The sequence below is a fragment of the Plodia interpunctella genome, chromosome 14, assembly GCF_027563975.2.
Source record: "Plodia interpunctella isolate USDA-ARS_2022_Savannah chromosome 14, ilPloInte3.2, whole genome shotgun sequence".
NCBI lineage: Eukaryota > Metazoa > Arthropoda > Insecta > Lepidoptera > Pyralidae > Plodia > Plodia interpunctella.
The window spans coordinates 7925829-7946637 of NC_071307.1; the positions used below are offsets into that span (position 1 = coordinate 7925829).

At 34.6% G+C, this 20809-nt stretch overlaps 1 protein-coding gene across 1 annotated transcript in view; it reads right to left on the reverse strand.

Annotated features, from left to right (window-relative positions):
* Nucleotides 1-829: 829 nt before the first annotated feature.
* The window catches only part of Drgx (Dorsal root ganglia homeobox), a gene marked incomplete at its 5' end in the record, with an annotated part of 68499 nt that continues 48519 nt past the window's right edge, over nucleotides 830-20809 (reverse strand). Inside the window, 2 exons of the mRNA XM_053755153.1 lie at nucleotides 830-3161; nucleotides 3648-3784. Of these exons, the coding sequence (XP_053611128.1) occupies nucleotides 2932-3161; nucleotides 3648-3784 (367 nt within the window). The remainder of the gene's footprint in view (nucleotides 3162-3647; nucleotides 3785-20809) is intronic.

The following is a 20809-nucleotide window of genomic DNA, read 5'->3' on the forward strand; positions in this document are numbered from 1 at the left end:
AATTCGTATATTTTTCATGAATATGTATTTTTGTTAACGCAAAAATTACCAAAAATTGACTTCAATCAATAAAAATTGCATCTGTGTGCGTTGATGTCTTTCTCTCAATAACATGAGTTCGATTTATCCTTCACTAGCTTTTGCCCGCGGCTTCGCCCGCGTATTTTTCTCACGGGAACAGTTATTTTGGATGAAAGGTACCCTATATCCTTCTCCACACTTCAAAATACATGTATGCAAACTTTCAAGAAGATTGGTCGAGAAGATAGAGCGTGAAGAGGTAACAAACATACTTTCATTTATAATATTATTTATACTCTTGTAGGTGGAGTATTAGCTTTATATTGACTTCTCATACGATAAATTATTCATTTTTAAAAGGAAGAGTCGAGTTGTGAGTAGTTCCCGCCTTAAAATATCCTCCCGTAGGTGACTAAGGGATATAAGCCTTTAGTTGATCATGAAGCTGAGCTGGAGCCGGCACTATTAAAAACTTTTTAATCCAACCTAAGTAATATATATTGCTATGACGGGTCTGTAGTTATACCTATTTATATTTGTCGCAATACATAAGAGAAATCGGACTAAAGATGAAAGAGATAGCAATATATGTAACTTGCATCAAAAAGTTCCTAGTGCTGGCTCCAGTACTACCTATATTTATACCAATATAATTACTTATATCATGCAGCAATCCCAAAGAGGGTTTACGTCACACAGACTGACGGTCGTATAACCACGACTATATCTTCAAAAATTTAACGGTCTATTTTTCAAGCGGACACTGGTCTTTTATTAATGTTTAGTAGAAATAAAACAACAGTTTGTAGATAATGGTATATTTTGTAATGATTAAAACAACTAATTACATAACTAAGATATTTTACGAGTAGGTACTTATAGTATGTTACAACGCCCCGCCACCAATTCCCCATTTCGTGCATGGTGCAGTGGTTATATACCTTTCTCTTTCATACCTATATACAAATATGGCGCGGGCGGTTATATATTTATATATAACGAATTTTGAGATCGCATTTTTATTAAAACAAATTGGTATACAATTTTGAAAATATTTCCCTGAAGAAGTATTTTTATGAGTCCTGACTATTGTATTGTCGTCTCGGTCTAACTTCGTATCTAGAGAGAAACAACACGAGATTTGAGCACTTGCTTTTAGTGACCTGCAGATTTTCACGCAAGAAATCGATATCACTAGTATATAAAAAATTGTCACATGGTTTTAAAACTAGGCAATGAAACGTTAAAATAAGTTACATTTTATTAAATTTTATTGAGGTTTCTTGTATTGAGGTTTCTTGTAATATCGTCATGTTATTGTTGAGTTAGTATCCCATAACACAAGTCTCGACTTTTGGGGCAACTCAGTCTATGGGATTTTTCCATATGTATTTATTTATTTCTTAGATGGATAAATACCTACATAATATGTATCATCACATCTGGGATATCGCTCCGTTATTCATAGAAAAGCTAAAGTACGTTTTGTCACTATCGTACTTTACAAAATTTGGTATTGACAGAACAAGACAAAACATACTTTAATTTAAGTGTGCTTTATATTTTTTTATGAATAACAGGGCTAAAATGTAGGCGTGAAGTATTTATATAATAACTATATTATATACAAAATAGTCTAAGACAACATACGAACAGCAAAACTCTATGATTACATAATTAGTTTTCTATTTATTTATATACATCTTAAGGCTATTTTAATGATAAACAGAAATATTCACATCAGTTTTGGTCAAATACTGGATTGGTATTGATGTAATAGACTGTCCTAAAAACTTTTTTTTTCGAAATAATTTTTTTTACGCCACGGCCTCTATTTAAAAATGGAGGAAAAAACGTAGGGCGTATGAGATTGATTGCGAAAAAAATAGCTTTGGACTCCCTAATGTTAATAAAAAAAAAACAAAAAATATATTATTTCGATTATTTGAAATTTAAAAATAGAAATATAGTAAAGTTCCTCAATTTCTCCATCTGATATTAGTTTTTATTGCATCGAATGTGTCTGAGCTATAATATATATCTGAACTAACAAACGCATTTGAGAATTAAATCTGAGTTTAAAAATATCTTACTGGATAAAAAATATTTATCAATTAATTTTTATTAATTACGTACGTACGTTTTCTGTTATTTTGTTCTCAATAAAGTATTGACTCCCAACCATGACGTCATAGGAAATCTTGTCAGTTTCAAAACGGTTTTTGAAAAAAATATCATTCATTGGAAATAGACAATTTTACAGTGCTTTTAAGTAAGGCGACAAATATTTCTGATGTTTTGGAAATATTACTATTATATTATATTTACTGATTATTTATATGTATAACTAAGTCTATATTATATTGTTTGCTTATAGCTGCAATGTTTAAAGGATGAAAATGTCCTTTCATATCCAAATGTCCATAGTATGTACTCATAGTGGCTAATAAATAATATCGTATATTAAAAATAAAACTATTTACAGAGATTACTTTTATGGCACAATGCGTTGGCACAAGAATTCAAATATGGCACACATGAATTCACGTAAAATTGTAAAAGAATCAAATTATGCATCTTTAAAAATCGATGAAGTTATATAAAATCTTTTGAAACATTGAAAATAACAGGAAATGATAAATTATAATGTTATTTATTTATACATACAGTTAGAAAATTATTCCAGACGGCTGTCTTAGTGAGCATTCTATCAGTCAACTTTGACATTAACATAACTGCGCACAACCACTCAAAGTTCGTCATTTCATTTTATCAGCGGCGCGTATCTAAACTTAATATCAAAGTTCACTGGGCAACTGACCCTAATCAACCAAAAATTATAACGTAATTTAGAAAAAAATTAAGACTTGGGAATTTTGTAACCTTTTATGTAGAAAACAAACGGCCACACTATTCAAGATGTTTCGGCGGATCCGCGGGCGCGGCTTGCGTCTCGGGCGGTAGGAGAGAAAGCGGTAACGGTGGTAGATGAAGCGGCAACGGGAGTAATGCTCGTGACTGGAAGCTGGCTAGGGAGTGGAGTAGTGCAGCGGAGTGCTCGTGAGCCTTCCGTCTCAGCTCTGCCACGCTGGACGAACGCGCTTCTTCCTTTGGGCAGCAGGGACAGGGCGCGCCCCAACCTGTTCACGACAATAATATTGGTAACCAAATGCTTACACATTTCAAACAATTTGAACGTTCTTTGTGCAATGACCGTATGACGGACTATAAAATTTGATGAATGTTGTACAGCTTACAATAAGCAATCTAGAGACCGTCACGGAAGAAGACGTTCGGGCAGTATCAACTCGAAAAAATGATAACACTAATAAAGTCATCTGGGTCAGATTTTTATTAAATTTTCCATTTTTTTTGGGCTAAGACAGTTACTGCATTTACAGAAAATTTCAATTGAAGATTGAATGTGATTCTAAATTTGCCTAAAAACTTGACGACATGAACTTCAATTTTGTAAAAGTCGGGTCTCTTTTACTAGTTCTAATAAGTAATATAAACATTGTTGAATATATCCTTGCTAATCTTTATTAACTATTTCTTTCTATATTTAATGAACTCTTTATGTCTTCTCAATCACTGTGCAAAATTTGGAGACATTTTAGAAATACCTTTCAAAGGGAAGAAGGGCTGCGACAAATGGTTGAGATGCTGCGAGAGATGCGAGAGGTGCGGCGGCAGGAACAGCGGCGGGGGCGGCGCGGGCGCAGGGTCAGCGCTGCCTGGCGAAGAACGGAACGCGCCTGAACTGTTGACAAGATAATATGTTAATTTAGGATCTATTAATATCAAAGACAAAGAAAAACCTCCGTTATAATGTTTATCATGCTGGACCATTACACTGAAGTTCTCGGGTTCAAGCCCTGATCAGGTCAAGACAGAAAACAATGTTTTCCAAATTGTCCTAGGTCTTGGATGTTTATCTGTATAGTATCGTTAAGTTAGGATCCCATAACACAAGTCTCAAACTTGCCTTGGGGCTAACTCAATCTGGGTGATTGAAATAAATATATTAGGACAAATCACACAGATTGAGCTAGCCCCAAAGTAAGTTCGAGACTTGTGTTATGGGATACTAACTCAACGATACTACATTTTATAACATATACATATATATAGATAAACATCCAAGACCCGGGCCAATCAGAAAGAGATCATTTTCCATCATGACTCAATTAAACCTGCGACCTCTCGGTTCAGAGGCAAGCGCTTTTCTTTCAAGCTCTAAAAATCACCGTCAATATACCCAGTTCTCGAGTAATTCGAATCTAAATAAAAATGTTTTATTTAAGTGGATTTAGTTCAGGGAGTGCATATCGACGACGCCTTTGATCCGACGTAACTAGTTTGGGCGCAAACCAACCGGCGACCGTTTTATCTCATTTGCAAACATACAAACTTCTGGAGATTTTGGACTTTAAAATATACCTATATTATAATTATTATAATTTTAATTATAATTTATTTATTTCATAAAAAACATACATATTTGGACTTACGTCTAATTAGGTACAGTAATAATGTATTTAGGTAATCGTAATCACATAATTATTGGTTGAGTCCATCACACTAGTGTTTAAACTAGGCCGAGCCTGTATTATAAACACTAGGTCCCTTCACAAAATAACATTTTAGGAATATTTATTTACATTTAGAAAGAACATTTATTATTTTCTCAAGTTAAGTACAGAATTATAATATATTACGAACATAAAGGTGTCTAACTAATTAAACAATTCAAACTACCTACATAATTACCACGGAGGTACAAAATATCCCAAGATTGGCGTAAACAAGCATGACTCATGCGCCGTGCGACTGTGAGCATTCAATTCATTTTAGTTAGACTACGAAGAATATGGAGTGTGGCAAATAAGTTAACGCTTTTATTTATATAAATTCAGGTTGTTAGTATTTTAGTTTAGTTTATATAACTGGCATTAACGTTTACAAAGTTATATACCTCAATTATTCTAGATAAGCATTGTACTTTTGTAAGCCCAATTTAAAAGTCACCCAAAAATTGGTACTTAAATGAAACTTGTGGTTTCAGTATAAGAATGAAAACATAGACAAATAAAAAAATATGATTAGGTGATTGGAGAGACCCTTTCCAACCATTTCAACGCTCATTACGAGAAACGGGTACATATTTTTGGAAATAATAAATATCTAAATTAGCATCGAACATTTATACCAATTAAATAACAATATACTGAAGTAATTAGTACATTAAGTAATTAATACATAGATTATTTTTCAAAAATTCAAAATTATTTATTTCTCAAAATATTACATCGTTATCTATGATACATTGAGATTTTCTTTCAAGCAAAAATATGCTTGCGTTAGAAAACCTCGCTCTTCTATCATTCATCATTAGATAACCTAATACAATATCAACATAAAATACAAATACAAAATTTATTACTAAGTTATTCTTATTTCTCAAACATGTAACAAAATCAAATAAGAAATTGCAAATTTAAACTATTACTTAGTTCACATCAGCCCTACGAACATATCTTGGGTTCAGTGACCACTATGAAATTTTCACATACAACTACAGTTTATTTCATTTAAATGTCAAACAGAAAATATATCAAACACTCTAAATAGGTAGGAATGGAACAGCACCACTTCAGTGTTGCACTATTACATAGGCAGTAACTGAACTAGTGTAAAATTCAAAAGTGCGACAATATGACAGAGGAGCAGACAATGAAATGAACTGCGCTAGGTGTCGCGCGCTCCGGCATTCCCTTAGTGCATACTTGATGTGCCGCGATCGGGCGTGGTGCGAGACATGAGCGTAAACGATAATTGGAAGGTAAGCCGCCGTAGTTCAAGTCTTTCTTTTTATTCCTTTTTAGGAGAACCAACAGCTGTGTTTACAAAATTATCACTTAAATATAAATCGGCAAGCCTATTACGGGTTCCCTTACTAATATAAAACAGATTAGTTTTTTTTTTTTGAGCTATTTAAACTAGCCATATTTACGTTAGAGCCATATTCTGCAGACGGAAAAATAGTTATAGATTTACATCATCAGTCAACATAACTAAATGTAAACATCACCAGTCAAAACGGATAAACTTTTTTCGTATGCTTTCTATCCGGGATTTAAACTACACTATCCTGTACTAAAACTATATAAAAGATACAAAGAGATGGCGTTTTATAATTGACTCAAGAACACAAAAGACCATGGTACTCACTACTTTTAATAATGTAATCTATATTTTAAGTTGCTTGTGTAAATAAATAAAGGAACATAATTTTCTAATCACGTGAAAATCCGCTGTCTCGTGATATTTGGGCCACAAATTCCCAGTGGCACTCGTTCAATGGAATCAAAGGATTTGCGTTCATTACCCACCCTAATAATTGATGGGTCGCCGGGTCACCGCAGATGGTGCGAGCTTTTAAGCTCAACTTTTGATGTTGGGACCTAGGTCGCGTCTGGGCTTTAAGACTGTTTTGTTACTTTTCCCACGAAATTGTTTCTTCTTCTATTTAAAAGCCAATTTTGTTTGCTTGTGTAGCTTAACTTTCTAGGATACAAGGTACAACATATATGAAAAATTCTCTCTCTCTCTCTCATCTGAGCATTTCTCGGTTACTTTCTCAACCGTAAAGCGTCGAAGCCCAAGTCCGCTTTTCTACACTTCGCTCGATCTTCGGCATCCATACAGTCAATCATTGACATTCATATCCTCCTTGACAAGGTCAAGCCAGCACTTTTGTTATTTCCCTTTTCGGTCCAACATATTTGAATAACACACATTATTACAATAGTAGCAAACATTACACTACATACATTTAATACAATAGAAGCAAAATATATCAAAAAGCTTTCTGAATATTGTTAAAATTACATATTTCATTAACAATACACAATACATTTTATATGCATTTTTGGAATTAAATTAGACCGAATCCCATTTCCAAATAAGTACAATGATTTGAAAATTTGCAACAACATTTAATCAGTTCTCGTCTGATCTGATAGATTACAAAATATTATTTCCAACGTCTATCTACAATGTCTATCTGTATCATATACCATAGAAGAACAGACATACATATAGTCCCAAGAATAACACGTCTTTTGATAACCTGCAACTCTCTGCACGTCAAATCACATAACGTCCTCTATTTACAAAATGCAACACAACTCAAAAGTAGTGAAAAATCCGTTTTCATCCAGAAAATAAGCTATGAATTTCCTGCGAGGCTCGCCGCCTGGCGGTGACTCCCCAGTCGTTTGGCTGAGAAATGCTACACCACTGTCGTAATCAATTTTGCCCCCTTTCACGTAGGGGTAAGAAGATTTATATAATATTTTAAACTGTTTCGTACTGAATACGAATTGGTTTCTCTCGCTGATATAAGTTGTTTTAAAGTTATGAAAGTAGAATAAGCGAGATCAAACTGACTAAGCGTGAAATCGACATACAGATGTCTAAAAAATACAAGCCATTGCCCGCGGCTTTGCCCGTTACAAAATGTAGCATGTCCTCTTCAGCTTTCCAACTATCTGCACACCAAAAATATCCACGATCGATTGCTCCGCTTTGACGTGAAAGAAGGACAAACAAACATACTTTCACATTTTTTTGACGTCAATAAGTGATGTATCATCATCCTATTTTGAATAAAGAATTTTTTTTAATTTAAAATTTTATTTTATTTAAAATTTTAAAAAGATCTTTCAATTGCCATGTAGTTCCAGTTTGTACGCCTTTTAATTATTTTAATAATAAATTACAATAAGCTACTCAAAAAGAGTGTATACACTTGCAAAGTGTACCGTGCTCACGGGAACAACTTATGAAAGTAAAATATAACCGTATTGATTATGATAAGGTTCAATTGAATTAACATAATCGTATAGTTCGGTATATCGTAGCAAGACCAAGCGCCTCTACGATCTGCTACGAAATAAAAGAAAGTGCGTTGAAAGAAAAACATTGAAGTTTAAATGTTTACGTTGATTTATGAAAAAACGGGTCCAGTACATAATATGGTTTTACATTTCTTGTTACTATGCAAAAAAGATCTCATTACTTTAAGTTAATCTAGCGTTTAAATAAATTACCAAAAATAAATGCTAAAATATAAGGAAAACAATTTAATTTAATTTCCAAATATTTCTTTCACCATCAGAATAATTTCAACGAGCACAATTTGTCCCCAAAAAGCCCATGTACTGTGGACACCGGGGGGCGAGTCCTCACTTTATCAATTTGTAATCTTGCATCAAAAATCTCGTTACAGAGACCAATCCAAAGTTTGGGCGAGCTTAACGAAGCTTGTATTAATTGATTTGAGAGGGAGACGTTGCAAAATAAGGAAATCACAGATGTACTCGTATACTAGATACAATTGGTTCTCAGTCTCAAATGATAAATATTTTGTTTTGTTTTTTTTTTAGGGCTAATGCTAATCATCGTATGCTAATTACACATGTATTTTTACTTGTGCATGGACTCTGGGTTTCGGGGCATCACAATCGAGAATGCAATCAGGAACACGTGTGAAATAGCGCTAACGCATGCTTAGATTCTGAAGTGCCATCAGACAAGGGCCCAGACATGGGACATACCTGCGGAAAACAGTCCTCGAGGGAAGTGACAGACTACAAATATTACAAATTATATACATATTAGCGACCCGCCCCGGCTTCGCTCGGGTAAAACCATAATAAAAAAATAGTTGTAAAGAAATCTAAAATAATAGTAAATAAATGAAACAATTAAGAATGTATTTAAACGAATTTCAAGTTATTTTATATAAGCTTAGTTTGAAAAGGACTAATAAAATAGAAAAAAAAAATGTTAATTTACAGTAAATTAGGCGGTATACGGCTACGATTAGGATAGGGTTATACAATTATGATGTTTACATGTAACCCTACTTCTGTTTTCTCTATACTCTGCCTGAAGAGGACAGTCCTTGAGGTTCCACCTAATATGAATATTCAACTACGGAAGATGGCAAAGAGAATGAATATAACACTTAATGGTGTCAATTATTGTTCTGATTACGAGAATCGAGACGCCTGATTTTGTTATTCAGTTTGTGTTCAGAATTACGAAAACCCGTTCCGTTAATATTTATTGTAGCTTTGTATCCGCATGTATTTACTTAACGGTTTATGAATTAATGATAATTTATTTGCATTAAAAGTGGTACAAAATAAAAAATAAAAACATTTTCATATTAAATGATATTTATGATCAGATGATCAATAATATATTTTGTGAGCGAAAAAGTTAAGATATTTTTATGTTTGTTTAAGAAAAGAAGTAGGAAGTATTTAGCAAAGAATTATATATAACTAAATTTATTCTTTAAAAAATCCTGTAACATCATCAAAAACTCATCATCATAAAAAAACATTAATCATTAATATTTCGTTTAAAAGTCTATTGAGGCAAAGTTGCCGACAGTGGCTATTATAACTATACAAGACGTTATAGAATATTAAATTATGCAGAATAGAGAAAACACATCTTTCAGCTATTATTTCATATTTCGTTTTAAAATCTATGCTGGCAAAGTTGGCGACAGCGACTATTGTAACTATACCAGACGTTATAAAATATTAAATTGGTGACGTCACTAGTACCCTCTCCGTGTGATGTGATTAGTCGTACTTTGGCTACACTACAACCAAGGGCTGTCGCTATAATCTGATAATTACATGCATAATTGATAAAGTCATTACGGATCACGCCCGCCTGGATGTAGGTGTGATTAACATGTAGGATGATTTAGTTTGCATATGTTTTATGTGCTATAAATGTGCATATGTGTCTGTGTTTGTCCTTCTCTCTCTCCTCTTCGCCGGTTACATTACGCCAAATAGTCCAAGTTTGGCGTAAAATATTAACATAAAATTCTGAAGATTTGGCTATGATTTTACAACAACCGCCCGCATGTGGTCAACCCTCTTTGGGAATGCTATGTGTCCCTTAGTCGCCTCGCACGACATCCACGGCGGCCGTGCAGCGGTTCTCAAAAGAATTAGGATGATTCAGCTTCATGGTACTTACTTTGATAATACTACACATCATGCATGTAAACGAGCGTGCGTCACATAATTAGTGTCAATTTATCACTATGCATAATTAATTTTCATTTGGCGCACAAGTGTGTATTCTGTTAGGGCACAACTATATTTTGATCATATATTCATGATGTTGTATCAAAGGGAAGACAATCAAATAACGGTGAGACGATACGCTGCTTGAGAATCCAGTATATGCTCCATGAGGTGTAAATGCTAAGTGATTCTTGCTGAGTTTCTGTCGCGTTGACTAGTCGACTAGATATAGCGTCTAGCTCGACTGTAACTGACTTTAACTGTAACAACGACATTAGTATTACGCTGTTATAAGGCTAGCTTGTAAAATACAAAACATTTTTTTGGGACTGGCATGAATGTATACAGCATACGCTATACACTATACAGTTTTTATTTAATTATCATGTTATAAAGAAGATTAAATATATTTTTTTGAAAAATTTTTATCGTCAATATATATAAAACTCTTCCGTTACTGACTCACTGACTGACAGACAACGTGCAGCCGAAACTACTGGGCCTAGGAAGCTGTAATTTGGCATCTAGGTTCCCTGAGGAGTGTAGGGGAGCACTAAGAAGGGATTTCCTGAAATTCCCACGGGAAAAGGATTTTTACTCACATACGAAGTTGTGGGTAAAAGCTAGTCTTGTAAAATTCTCTCGATATAAAAATTACATTAGGTACAACAGGAGTTCTACGCGATCCAAAAGATTGATTGAGAAATTTCGTGTTGCAATCTAAAATAACAACAGTATTTCCAGTGTATTTGTGTAAAAAGCGGCATATCTAAATTTCACATAGCAACATCGAATGTCTAACTAACCCAGCACAACATATTCAATATAACATAACAACAAAGTTAGATGCCTATTCCTGAATTATGGCAGCCGCAAAAACCGGTATACATTTAAATTAGGTAATTTACTGGCTTATTTGTAAAAGGAAAATATTAAAACGTCGTAACACCCACTTTGTATATATCTTTAAAGGGAGAGAAAATATAATTTGTACCGAAAGGTAGGCAGTCGGGTAGTCTAATTGGCAATTTTCTCTTTACGCCATTTTTTTCAGCTTTTAAGGAGAAAAATTCGTTAATGCATATTTAATAGCAGTAATCGTCTCCCCCCGTACAAATTACGAGCCGCCGGAGCCTACCCATTTTTTGTCTGTTTTTCTTATTAATTTTCGTGTACATATTCTTTTAACTATCGGTTTTACATTTGCTTTTATTTAGAGTAGTTGCTTTGAGCTTTAACTTTGAATTTGCTTTTGTATTTAGTGAAACAAGTGCTTTGAAAAATGTTAATGTAAAGAGAATTATGAACTTTTCTGGTCATTAAATAAAATGTAATGTATAATACTAATCACGCTATAAACTAATGGTTTAGAGGTTATTTACACTATATAAATAAATGACAGATTTGGGAACGGGTCATCTCTGTCTAGGAACAGCTGAATTTTATATTTATCTTTTATAGATCTCTAACGGCGGATAGCTGAATTATTATTATTTTTATAAAAATAAAATCTATCCACAGCCATTAAGTACTAAAACTTCCAGCTAAGAACAAAATTAAACGTAAAGAGTATAAAAATACCCACTCATTTTTATACAATGGAGAACAATATCCAACTACGCTGAAACTAACTTTATTAAAAAAATAAATGAAATTTCGATCTGCTTTTAAACTTTCGAGCCTCTGGCACTGTCCGTCCATAAAAATAGAACTACTCGTAGAGATCAGTTTCTTTGGCCGGGTAATCCCCGTGCTCATGTATAATGCGCGCATATAAATTTCAATTTTAAACCCGCTTCTCAAGTTACACCCATTTGCGGAATTACGAGGGACCACGCGTGGAATATAGATGGTGCGGAGACAAAGCTGAATGTGTATCTCTCTCTATTTCTGTCAAACGAGCGTGTTCCTGGTTCCAATATCGATTGTGACGCTATACGAAGCCCGAGAGCCGCTGAAATATATATTTTACATTTTGAAGATTTGGCTGTTATTTCGCGACTCGATTTGCTTGGCGGTCAGCCCTCGTTGGAATGCCGTTACCAATTATAAAGACATTTATCCTTTAGTCGATTCGTTTTCATTTCATATATATCACATGGCCAGTTAAATTAATTTGTATTAATCGAATTACTGTAATCATCATATTGCATTGCTATATATAACATAACAGTTGTTCGATGAAATAGTAATTCACTAGCGTTTATAAAATTACGATTCACAAATCATGCTATAATTTATTTTTTAATATAAAATCAAATCTAAAAAATTGAAAAACATCCAAATAAATCTAGTTAATATAGTATAGGAAATATTTTTATTTTCATAAAAACTTCCAAACCTGCTTTATTCAAGCTTTATATCTGTTCTCTAAGTGTCTCGTGACCGCTCACCGTACCCAATCGCGTAATGTGCCCGCTGGTTGGAGTTGTATGTAGTTTTCAGACATAAACTATTTAAATGTATTTATTTTCTTTCATAAATAAAATATACGGGAACGGAAGAAAATTCATATAATATTTTATTAATTATCTTTTAAAACACGCATTCTTCTTCTTTGTCGAATCGACCATACTAATCGAAATATAAAGGTTGATTATTTTGGAATAAAAGATTGCACATTATGTGTGGCCCTTGTCGCCTGAACTGCAGTCTGACCACACGAGAACCCTGAAAAGTGTACTGTCCGAGAAGCCCTGTCGCATGAGAGAGCGAAGTGAGGGTTTGTATTCACTTCTCACTATCGAGTCGATTCGAAGTGAGACGCAGCGAATCAATCACATCGCGGTGTGGTTGTCGTTGCGTCACAATGGCGCACTGTGATTGGTTAACTGCCTCTCAGACCGAACGGATGTAAATTGCAAAGTCGCAATACGCACTCAGGTTGCTTTTACTATGACTTATGTGGTTCCTCAGACTGTTGATAATACAAGCTTTGATTACATCAGTTTTCAGTCTCCGTGGTGACGCCGACTCTGAGCTACTCTGTCACATAGTGTCGCAGAGTTGGACACTCGTATAGATGTGTCTTGTGTTTGAGTCCTTAGCACAACTGACACACTTTGTAGCTTCACATTTATGAATTTAAGTAGAATTTTATGCGTTCGTATTTAAGTAGAGCGAATACAGATCGATATAGAAGAAAAATATTAAATGGTTGAAATACATCTCCTTTGCACCGTCGGTAAAAATCAGAGCATTTCAAACTACAAAAGTCAATAAGACAAAGAGGGTGGAAATCCGCAGTCCTGCGGTAATCCGAACGAATAATAACATTTGCGATTCCTCATCGCTAATGCAGTCGTCTCCCGGCGGGGTTTAAACTGCTTACACTGTTTAAAAACCCCAAACCCAGGTCGATAAGTCTGTAGGGTTATTATATTTTGTGATTTCAAAATTTTGAGGTTATTCTTGATTCGTAAAATATTCATATATCAAAAGAAAAAATAACCCGATGCGTGGTGGATATAAGTAAAACTTTAAATAAGGGCGCCAAGACAAGTTCTCTGTTTTTACTATTTAACGACTTAATATTTTCATTTCTGATCTTGGCCATATATATTTTGTATTTTATGCTAATGAAATATATATTAAAGGTGATGGGGTCTCCTACGAAATGAGAAAGAGAGAGAGAACGAAGAATTTATTTTTATATTTTTATTATGAAATACAAAGTAAGCAACATTAACAGATGACGACATTGAACAAATTCATCGATTGAAACCATCAATGTTAAATAAACTAATCGAATCATATTATTCAAATTACTCTTATAAATTGAGACGACACAGTCCACATAAATTTCAATAAAACTGGCCAGTTATCGAATTATAAAAATTAAAAGTGATAAATAAAGGTCTATTAAGCGTTATTGCGTAAAAAAGGCATAAATTAATACACGGAACAGAGATGGGAGCGCGTCAACTCGTGTTATTGTCAAATGGAACGGATAGGGATGTGACCGTGGTGTGTCGATAGAATAAGAGCGGTGCGTGATTACTTTATGTACGTTCCACGGGTAAAGGTGAAGGTCATTTGGAGGGTACGACTATCAAGTATAATAAAAATTAGTACAATTAAAATACCTTACGCGGCTTCCTCCCTCCCAAAATACAACATCTAACTAGTAACGTCATTTTCATTATAAATTCAGCGGCGAAAAAAAAAACAATTTCGCGACGTCAATTTCATCAACAGTTTCACGTGGAAACGTCAAGTTTTTACGTGAAATCGACTTATCTTGACGTTTACACGTGAAACGTTTATAAAGTTTGATGGTACGAAACTATTTTTATGTCGTCGCATTATCGAAGATAACGTAATATTTTCAATCTGCGTCGGAAGGCAGATTGTATGTCTGGCGTCATGGTATTCTCTATTTAAAATGTTAAATCGAATTAACCGATTTTTATCAACGTTTTTGGTTTTTACCAAGAGCCTCTTTCTTAGTCGGATTTAAATTTTGTCTGCTACAATTTTTATCTTGCCATTATTACCTCTTAGGTATATATGTCCAGAAGCATTTGCGTACAAAACCTTTCTTGTACCTTATATATGATAAAGCAAATTTTTTATCCGTATCTGACTCTCTATTCGAGGTAAGCTCAAAAACTACTGCACAGATTTTCATGCGGGTTTGATTCCTGAGAAAGTTTTAGGTGTATTTATTTACGTTTTTATCAGAGCGAAGCTGCGATGAGTCATTTCTTCACATGTGTGAGTGCCTGAACCATCGATGATAAACTGATGCGCATCACTTCTTGACTCCACACGTGTGCGTATCGTCTAATTACGCGCTTAAATTGTATTAATTACTGCGCGAGCAAAAGGGTTCCAAACGAAGCGACATTTTAGCTTCACGACACAGAAGAAATATACAAGAGAGACTCGTCTCTGTTAAATGTACTATTTGACTATATCATGTACTGGATTGAGTACATTACAAAAAATAATAATAATTTGCATTTTTGTGATGGGTATCTGTCTGTTGGGATATTTTCGATGAAACTGTTTAGATTTACCCAGTAAGCATATTACAAGTTCGAATGAAACGCTCGTAAATCTAAGTTGCCGTTATCAAAACAACGAAATATAGAAACGATCAAGGTCCAACTGAACTTAACAGCGCGATCGAGGGCCAGAAATACTCAAAAAACCGCCTGTAATTTTACTCACTCTTTCCAGTGTGCGTGAACGCATCCAGCTTCTATTACATTCATACCTACTACCTAATTTATCATTTACTAGCTGCTCCCCGGGGATTCGCTCCCGTGGGAATTTCGGGATAAAAAGTACCCTATGTGTTATTCCAGGTTTTTTTCTACCCGTGTACCAAATTTTATAACAATCGGTCCAGTAGATAATACATAAAGAGGTAACAAACAAACTTACTTTCGTATTTATAACATTAGTTGGGATTTTATAAAGGCTTCTATAGCGAAATGTTTGACTCTGCAAGATATTTACTCTGCGCGTTCTCAACAGAATAAGGGTTATTAACATTAATGGGTTTAATTAATTTTTAGGCCTGCTATGATACTTTAATCGTCTGCTCCAATTAATAGATCAACGTTTCTCTTATTACGAAGAGGCGTAATGTTCGTCTTTTAAATAAATGTTTAGATAAGGTAATGTAATTTTTATCGTTTTGCCTTATCGGAATTTGAAAAAGTGATAGAACATTAAATAAAAAAATAAATCTCGGATAAAATATTAAATAAAAAAATAATTCAATTAAATATTTTTAATCAATTCAAAGTAATAACGCATTCAATGAGATTCGACATACGTCGACGCAAGTCAATGTCAAAACCTACAAACCGTATAACACAACGGAGCCGCAATGCGCTACGATACGTCGACGCAACGTAACCCTTAACCTAATCGTAACTAATATTATAAATGCGAAAGAAAGTTTGTTTATTTCCTATTCAAGCTTTATTTAAGAATTTTTTTTTGAAGTTTTCCATGCATGTAGTTTGAAGTACGAACAAGGACATTAAACGGTTACCTTTCATCCCGGAAAAATAAACGTTTCCTTAGAAAATACAGGCGAAAGAAGCCGCGGGCAAGCGAGCGATGTCTACAATTCAACTTGGGAAAAAATACATTTTTTGTATGTATGTTTCCAACGCGATAACTCTCGAACCGTTGGTCTGATTTTGATCAAATTTAATAGGTATGTAGGATCTGCCTTAATAGAATTTTTAAGTTCGTGGGGCATGAAAGTCGGTTAAGCCTTTTGTGAAATATTCACAATTTTGTAAAAAAAAATATTGTGTTCGCAGCGAACAACTAGTATAAGGTCCTATTACATTACACTTCTCCATCCCATCTTCAATATTCACAATTCAGTCCAAATAGGCCGCTTAAACTATGAATATCTTACAAAAACAAATTGCTCCGTCACTCCCAAGGCATCGCTCAAAACGACTAACTGCATAATAAAAAAAGGTATATAAAAGGAACATCAAAAGAGCCCTATTATGAAAAATCGTAACGTGTTTACTGGGCGGACTCTCGTACATTATTCATGAACCGTTCCTTCAGACGCGTAGGTACCTGTTCCGTTCCATAGCTGTTATTTATACGCGTTCCGCAATAACAGTCACAGGGGTGTGGCGCCCCGCCTTATAGAGTATGCGATTAAAGTTGATTTAGGTGGTTTTGTGCCCCTAAATGCCTATTGGGAGTTCCTAAGACCGGCGTTACAAAGTTTAGATAACTAAGCATAAAAAATAGATACTTATCCTTACATTATTATAAAACAGAGTCCTCTGCCGCATCTGTCTGTTCGCGTTAAACTCAAAAACTACTGCACGACTACTGATTTTTATGCGGTTTTCATCAATAAATAGTGTAATTCCCGAGGAAGGTTTAGGTGCATAAATTATTGTTTTTACCCGAGCGAAACAGGGACGGGCCGCTAGTTAGGGGTATGTTTAAAAATATATAGACGCGCTATATCTAAGTTATAAAAGGTGCATGCAATTTTCTTCAATACGTGCAGGTATCGAAGAAAATTGCATGCACCTTATTGAAGAAAATTAAGTATAGCTCTAACGATATGAAAAACTTTTGCGACGTGACGCTGTTGTATATTCTACCTCGTTGTTACCGCGGCGTGAGGTTTCCGCCCTAAAATAATACCACTCTATAACCTCCCGCGGTAGTCGTACTAGACGAATAAAGGAGAAAAAGGCTTGATAGCGGATAGGCAACAAGTACACTCCCAAAGAGGATCGATTTTAATGTCAACAAGTCGATCGTAAAATCACTGCCAAATCTTCATTTGCACGATTATATTTTCTGAGCTTCGGGCGTTACACACACGGATGAGAGAGAGAGAGAATGCCTCGAAAATCTTTTAAAGCTAATACGAATATACTTCACGATTCCATTACACTGTTGACTGTATGTGTACATTGCGACATGTCCCTTGTGAGTTACTCTCCAAATTCTATTTTCTCCATCAAAGATCATCCACACACGTTCGACACAAAAACTGAATGTGATTTCCTGCGATCGTTAGCAATCAGACTATTTTGTAATGACGTTAGGCCGGCGACACTCGACGCTCGTGAGTTGAATGCCAAGTCGCGTCTTTGTGAGTCGCCTTATTCTGTCGTGATTTTGGTAACTTCGTTGGCCGTGATTAACTGATTTATTTGTGATTCGACACCATTTTACAAGCTGTTATTTAGTTTCACGTGTGTTTGTTTAATTAAATAAATATTTATGAACAAATCACACAGATTTAGGTGGCCCCAAAGTAAGTTCGAGACTTGTGTTAGGGGTTACTAACTCACTACATTTTATGACATAGGTATACATTTATAGATAAACATCCAAGACCCGAGTCAAACTGAAAAAGTTCATTTTCCATGTTGGCCTAATCGGGGTCGAACCCGGGACCTCCAGTGTAGCAGTCCGGCATGATGACCATTAGGCCACGGAAGTGGCCTTAGGCATCGACGACCTCGGTGGCGAAGTGGTAAAGTGCTTGCCTCTGAACCGAGAGGTCCCGGGTTCGATCCCGGGACTTCTCGGTTCAGAGGCTAGCACTTTTTTTCATGATGATTTTGATTTTCTATGATGGAAATTGATATTTTTCTGATTGGCCCGGGTCTTGGATGTTTATCTATATATGTATTATGTTATAAAATATAGTATCGTTGAGTTAGTATTCCAGAACACAAGTCTAGAACTTACTTTGGTTCTAGCTCAATCTGTGTGATTTGTCCTAATATATTTATTTATTTAAACACATCTATATACATAGGTTATATACATAGGATTGTTGATTGTAGATAATATGTACTGTAGATGACTCCAATTATCTATTTAAAAAGAATGTTGAAGTAATAGCATCCAAGCATCCTTATGGATTCCGTTAGAATATAATAATATTAATTTAGTAACATATAATATGTTATTGTCCTTGTATTTTATCTTTCACCGGCCCATTAATTTTCACCACCATCATATATAAACAATACAGTTTGAAATCCATAATCCCAAAACAAAATCAACTCTCCTAATCAAATTTATCCGCACAAACATTTATTATGCATTTCATCCGGGAACGCGGCGTAAGTAGAAACCAAATTATCATATTTTATACCTCATAATACCTACGACGAAGATATTCAATTATATAATTTCTGTGAAAAGAATCCCTTTTCATTTCTCATTTGGATTTTTCTCTTAAGCAATTACGGAAGCGCCTCGGGTAACGCGGGATTGGTCCGATGGAGAATATATTTCGACGTCTAGCGATACATTGTAATTTATATTTTAACAAGCAACGAATGTAACTTATGCTATTCCGTTTAAACTGTTTTTCATTTTGCGAGTTTGCAAGTTTGCGTCGAATAGAAATGAGCTCATTTCACGTCTTCGATGTTTATTTTTGGGTTGTTTTGTTATTTACATAATAATATATTCGTTATAAATATTATTTTTTTTCACATTAAAAATGTCGCAGTGACAGTTTTGCACTCGTCATGAGAATGGTGTTCTAAAAGTCGACATATCTGATCTCCGTGTGTGTTAATTCTATTATCTATTATTTGGGATCTCAATCTCAAAATCGAGAAAATAAACAGAGACAAGTTTCATAATAACTGTACAATTTTCGCACAAGTTAGAACATAATTTAATAAAGGAAATATATGGGATCATCATTGCGCAGTAATGGAACAATATACACGAATGATATTATTTAAATTTTAATATAATGTACTCATCCAAAAATATATTTTATCAACTATTTCATTTAAATCTTTATATAAGTACTTTAATATTAAAAATATTGAAATCAAATGTATAAAATAATCTAAATTAATCATTTAAAATTCAATTTATCCAGAAATTAAACCTTCACAGGCACTTTTTCACGTCAAATTTTATATTACCTTTGACGACAACTGTTGACAATATCATGCGAACTTCACCAACTCGATAGCTCGCCGCAACACGATTCCAAAACAGATCCGATTCGCTCGCGTAATCGCATCCCGCGCCCGACAAATTATTCGTGTTCGAAACTCGGTAACTTCGTCAACCCTATAAAGGAGGCAAAGAACAAAGCCAACCACAATTGGCCTGCCGATCTACCTGAGTCGATGGAACTTTTTAAAATGGCGGCTCTTTGAAGGCAAACTCGATCAGAAGCGCCGCGGGACGCGTAAATGTAATAGAGATGCCTTTGAGAATCCGTTTGAACATTCGCTTGTTTGTGCGAGCTTCCGATGTGAAACGTACTCGAGTAAGGTTATCGATACTTCTTCGGAGATGTAGAAAGATTGAGATTTGCTATTAGGTAGGTATTAGGTATACACATACGAAGCTGTTGACACGATTGGTATCAATGCTGTTTAAACAAGTTTCTTTGCATATTTCTTGTTAGCAGTGGTAGTTTTGAAGTGCTGGTAGGTCTTAGAGAAGTAAAATTCATATTTGACATGAAAAAGTGTTTGATTCGATTGTTATTTCATTATTCATACAACTTTTGTTAAAAAATTATCAGCCAATGATCGTCCAGGATCGTAGATACTCAGTGATTGGAGCAGGAATGAAGTAGTACCAAAACTTGGTACATTCTTTGGTTTAGAAAATCTTACATGTAGTACAGTTGGCCACACAACCCACGCGATACTAAATAAAGAAGCGTGATTATTAACAGCGCAAAAGAAAATACATAAACAGCAAAAAGTATATAATTGAGTGAATGAAAGCGAGCCGAGCGGAACGAATGAAAAAAGTTGTAAATAGATCAGCATAATTTTTATTAGGTAAATCATTCTCGGGAATTATTCGAGGAGGCAAGTTTGGAAAAGTGGCGAGCGGCGCGACTACCGCCCTGGTGGTAGGGTGACCAACTTGTTTGGAACTACTCGGATCACCTTTTTATCTAGTGTGTTATTGCTAACACTAGTGTCAGATTTTATTCAAAACACCTAAAAGCACATCTGACATGGCTATGCTTTTACGAATACCACTATCTAATTGCACAAGGCGCATATACAGAAGAATACATCGTGAGGAAATATGCACATTAATAAACCTTTGAAATTAATAATTAATTAATATTTATTTATTATTATGTGTGTAATTAATATTTATTTATTATTATTATATTTATTTATTATTATGTGTTC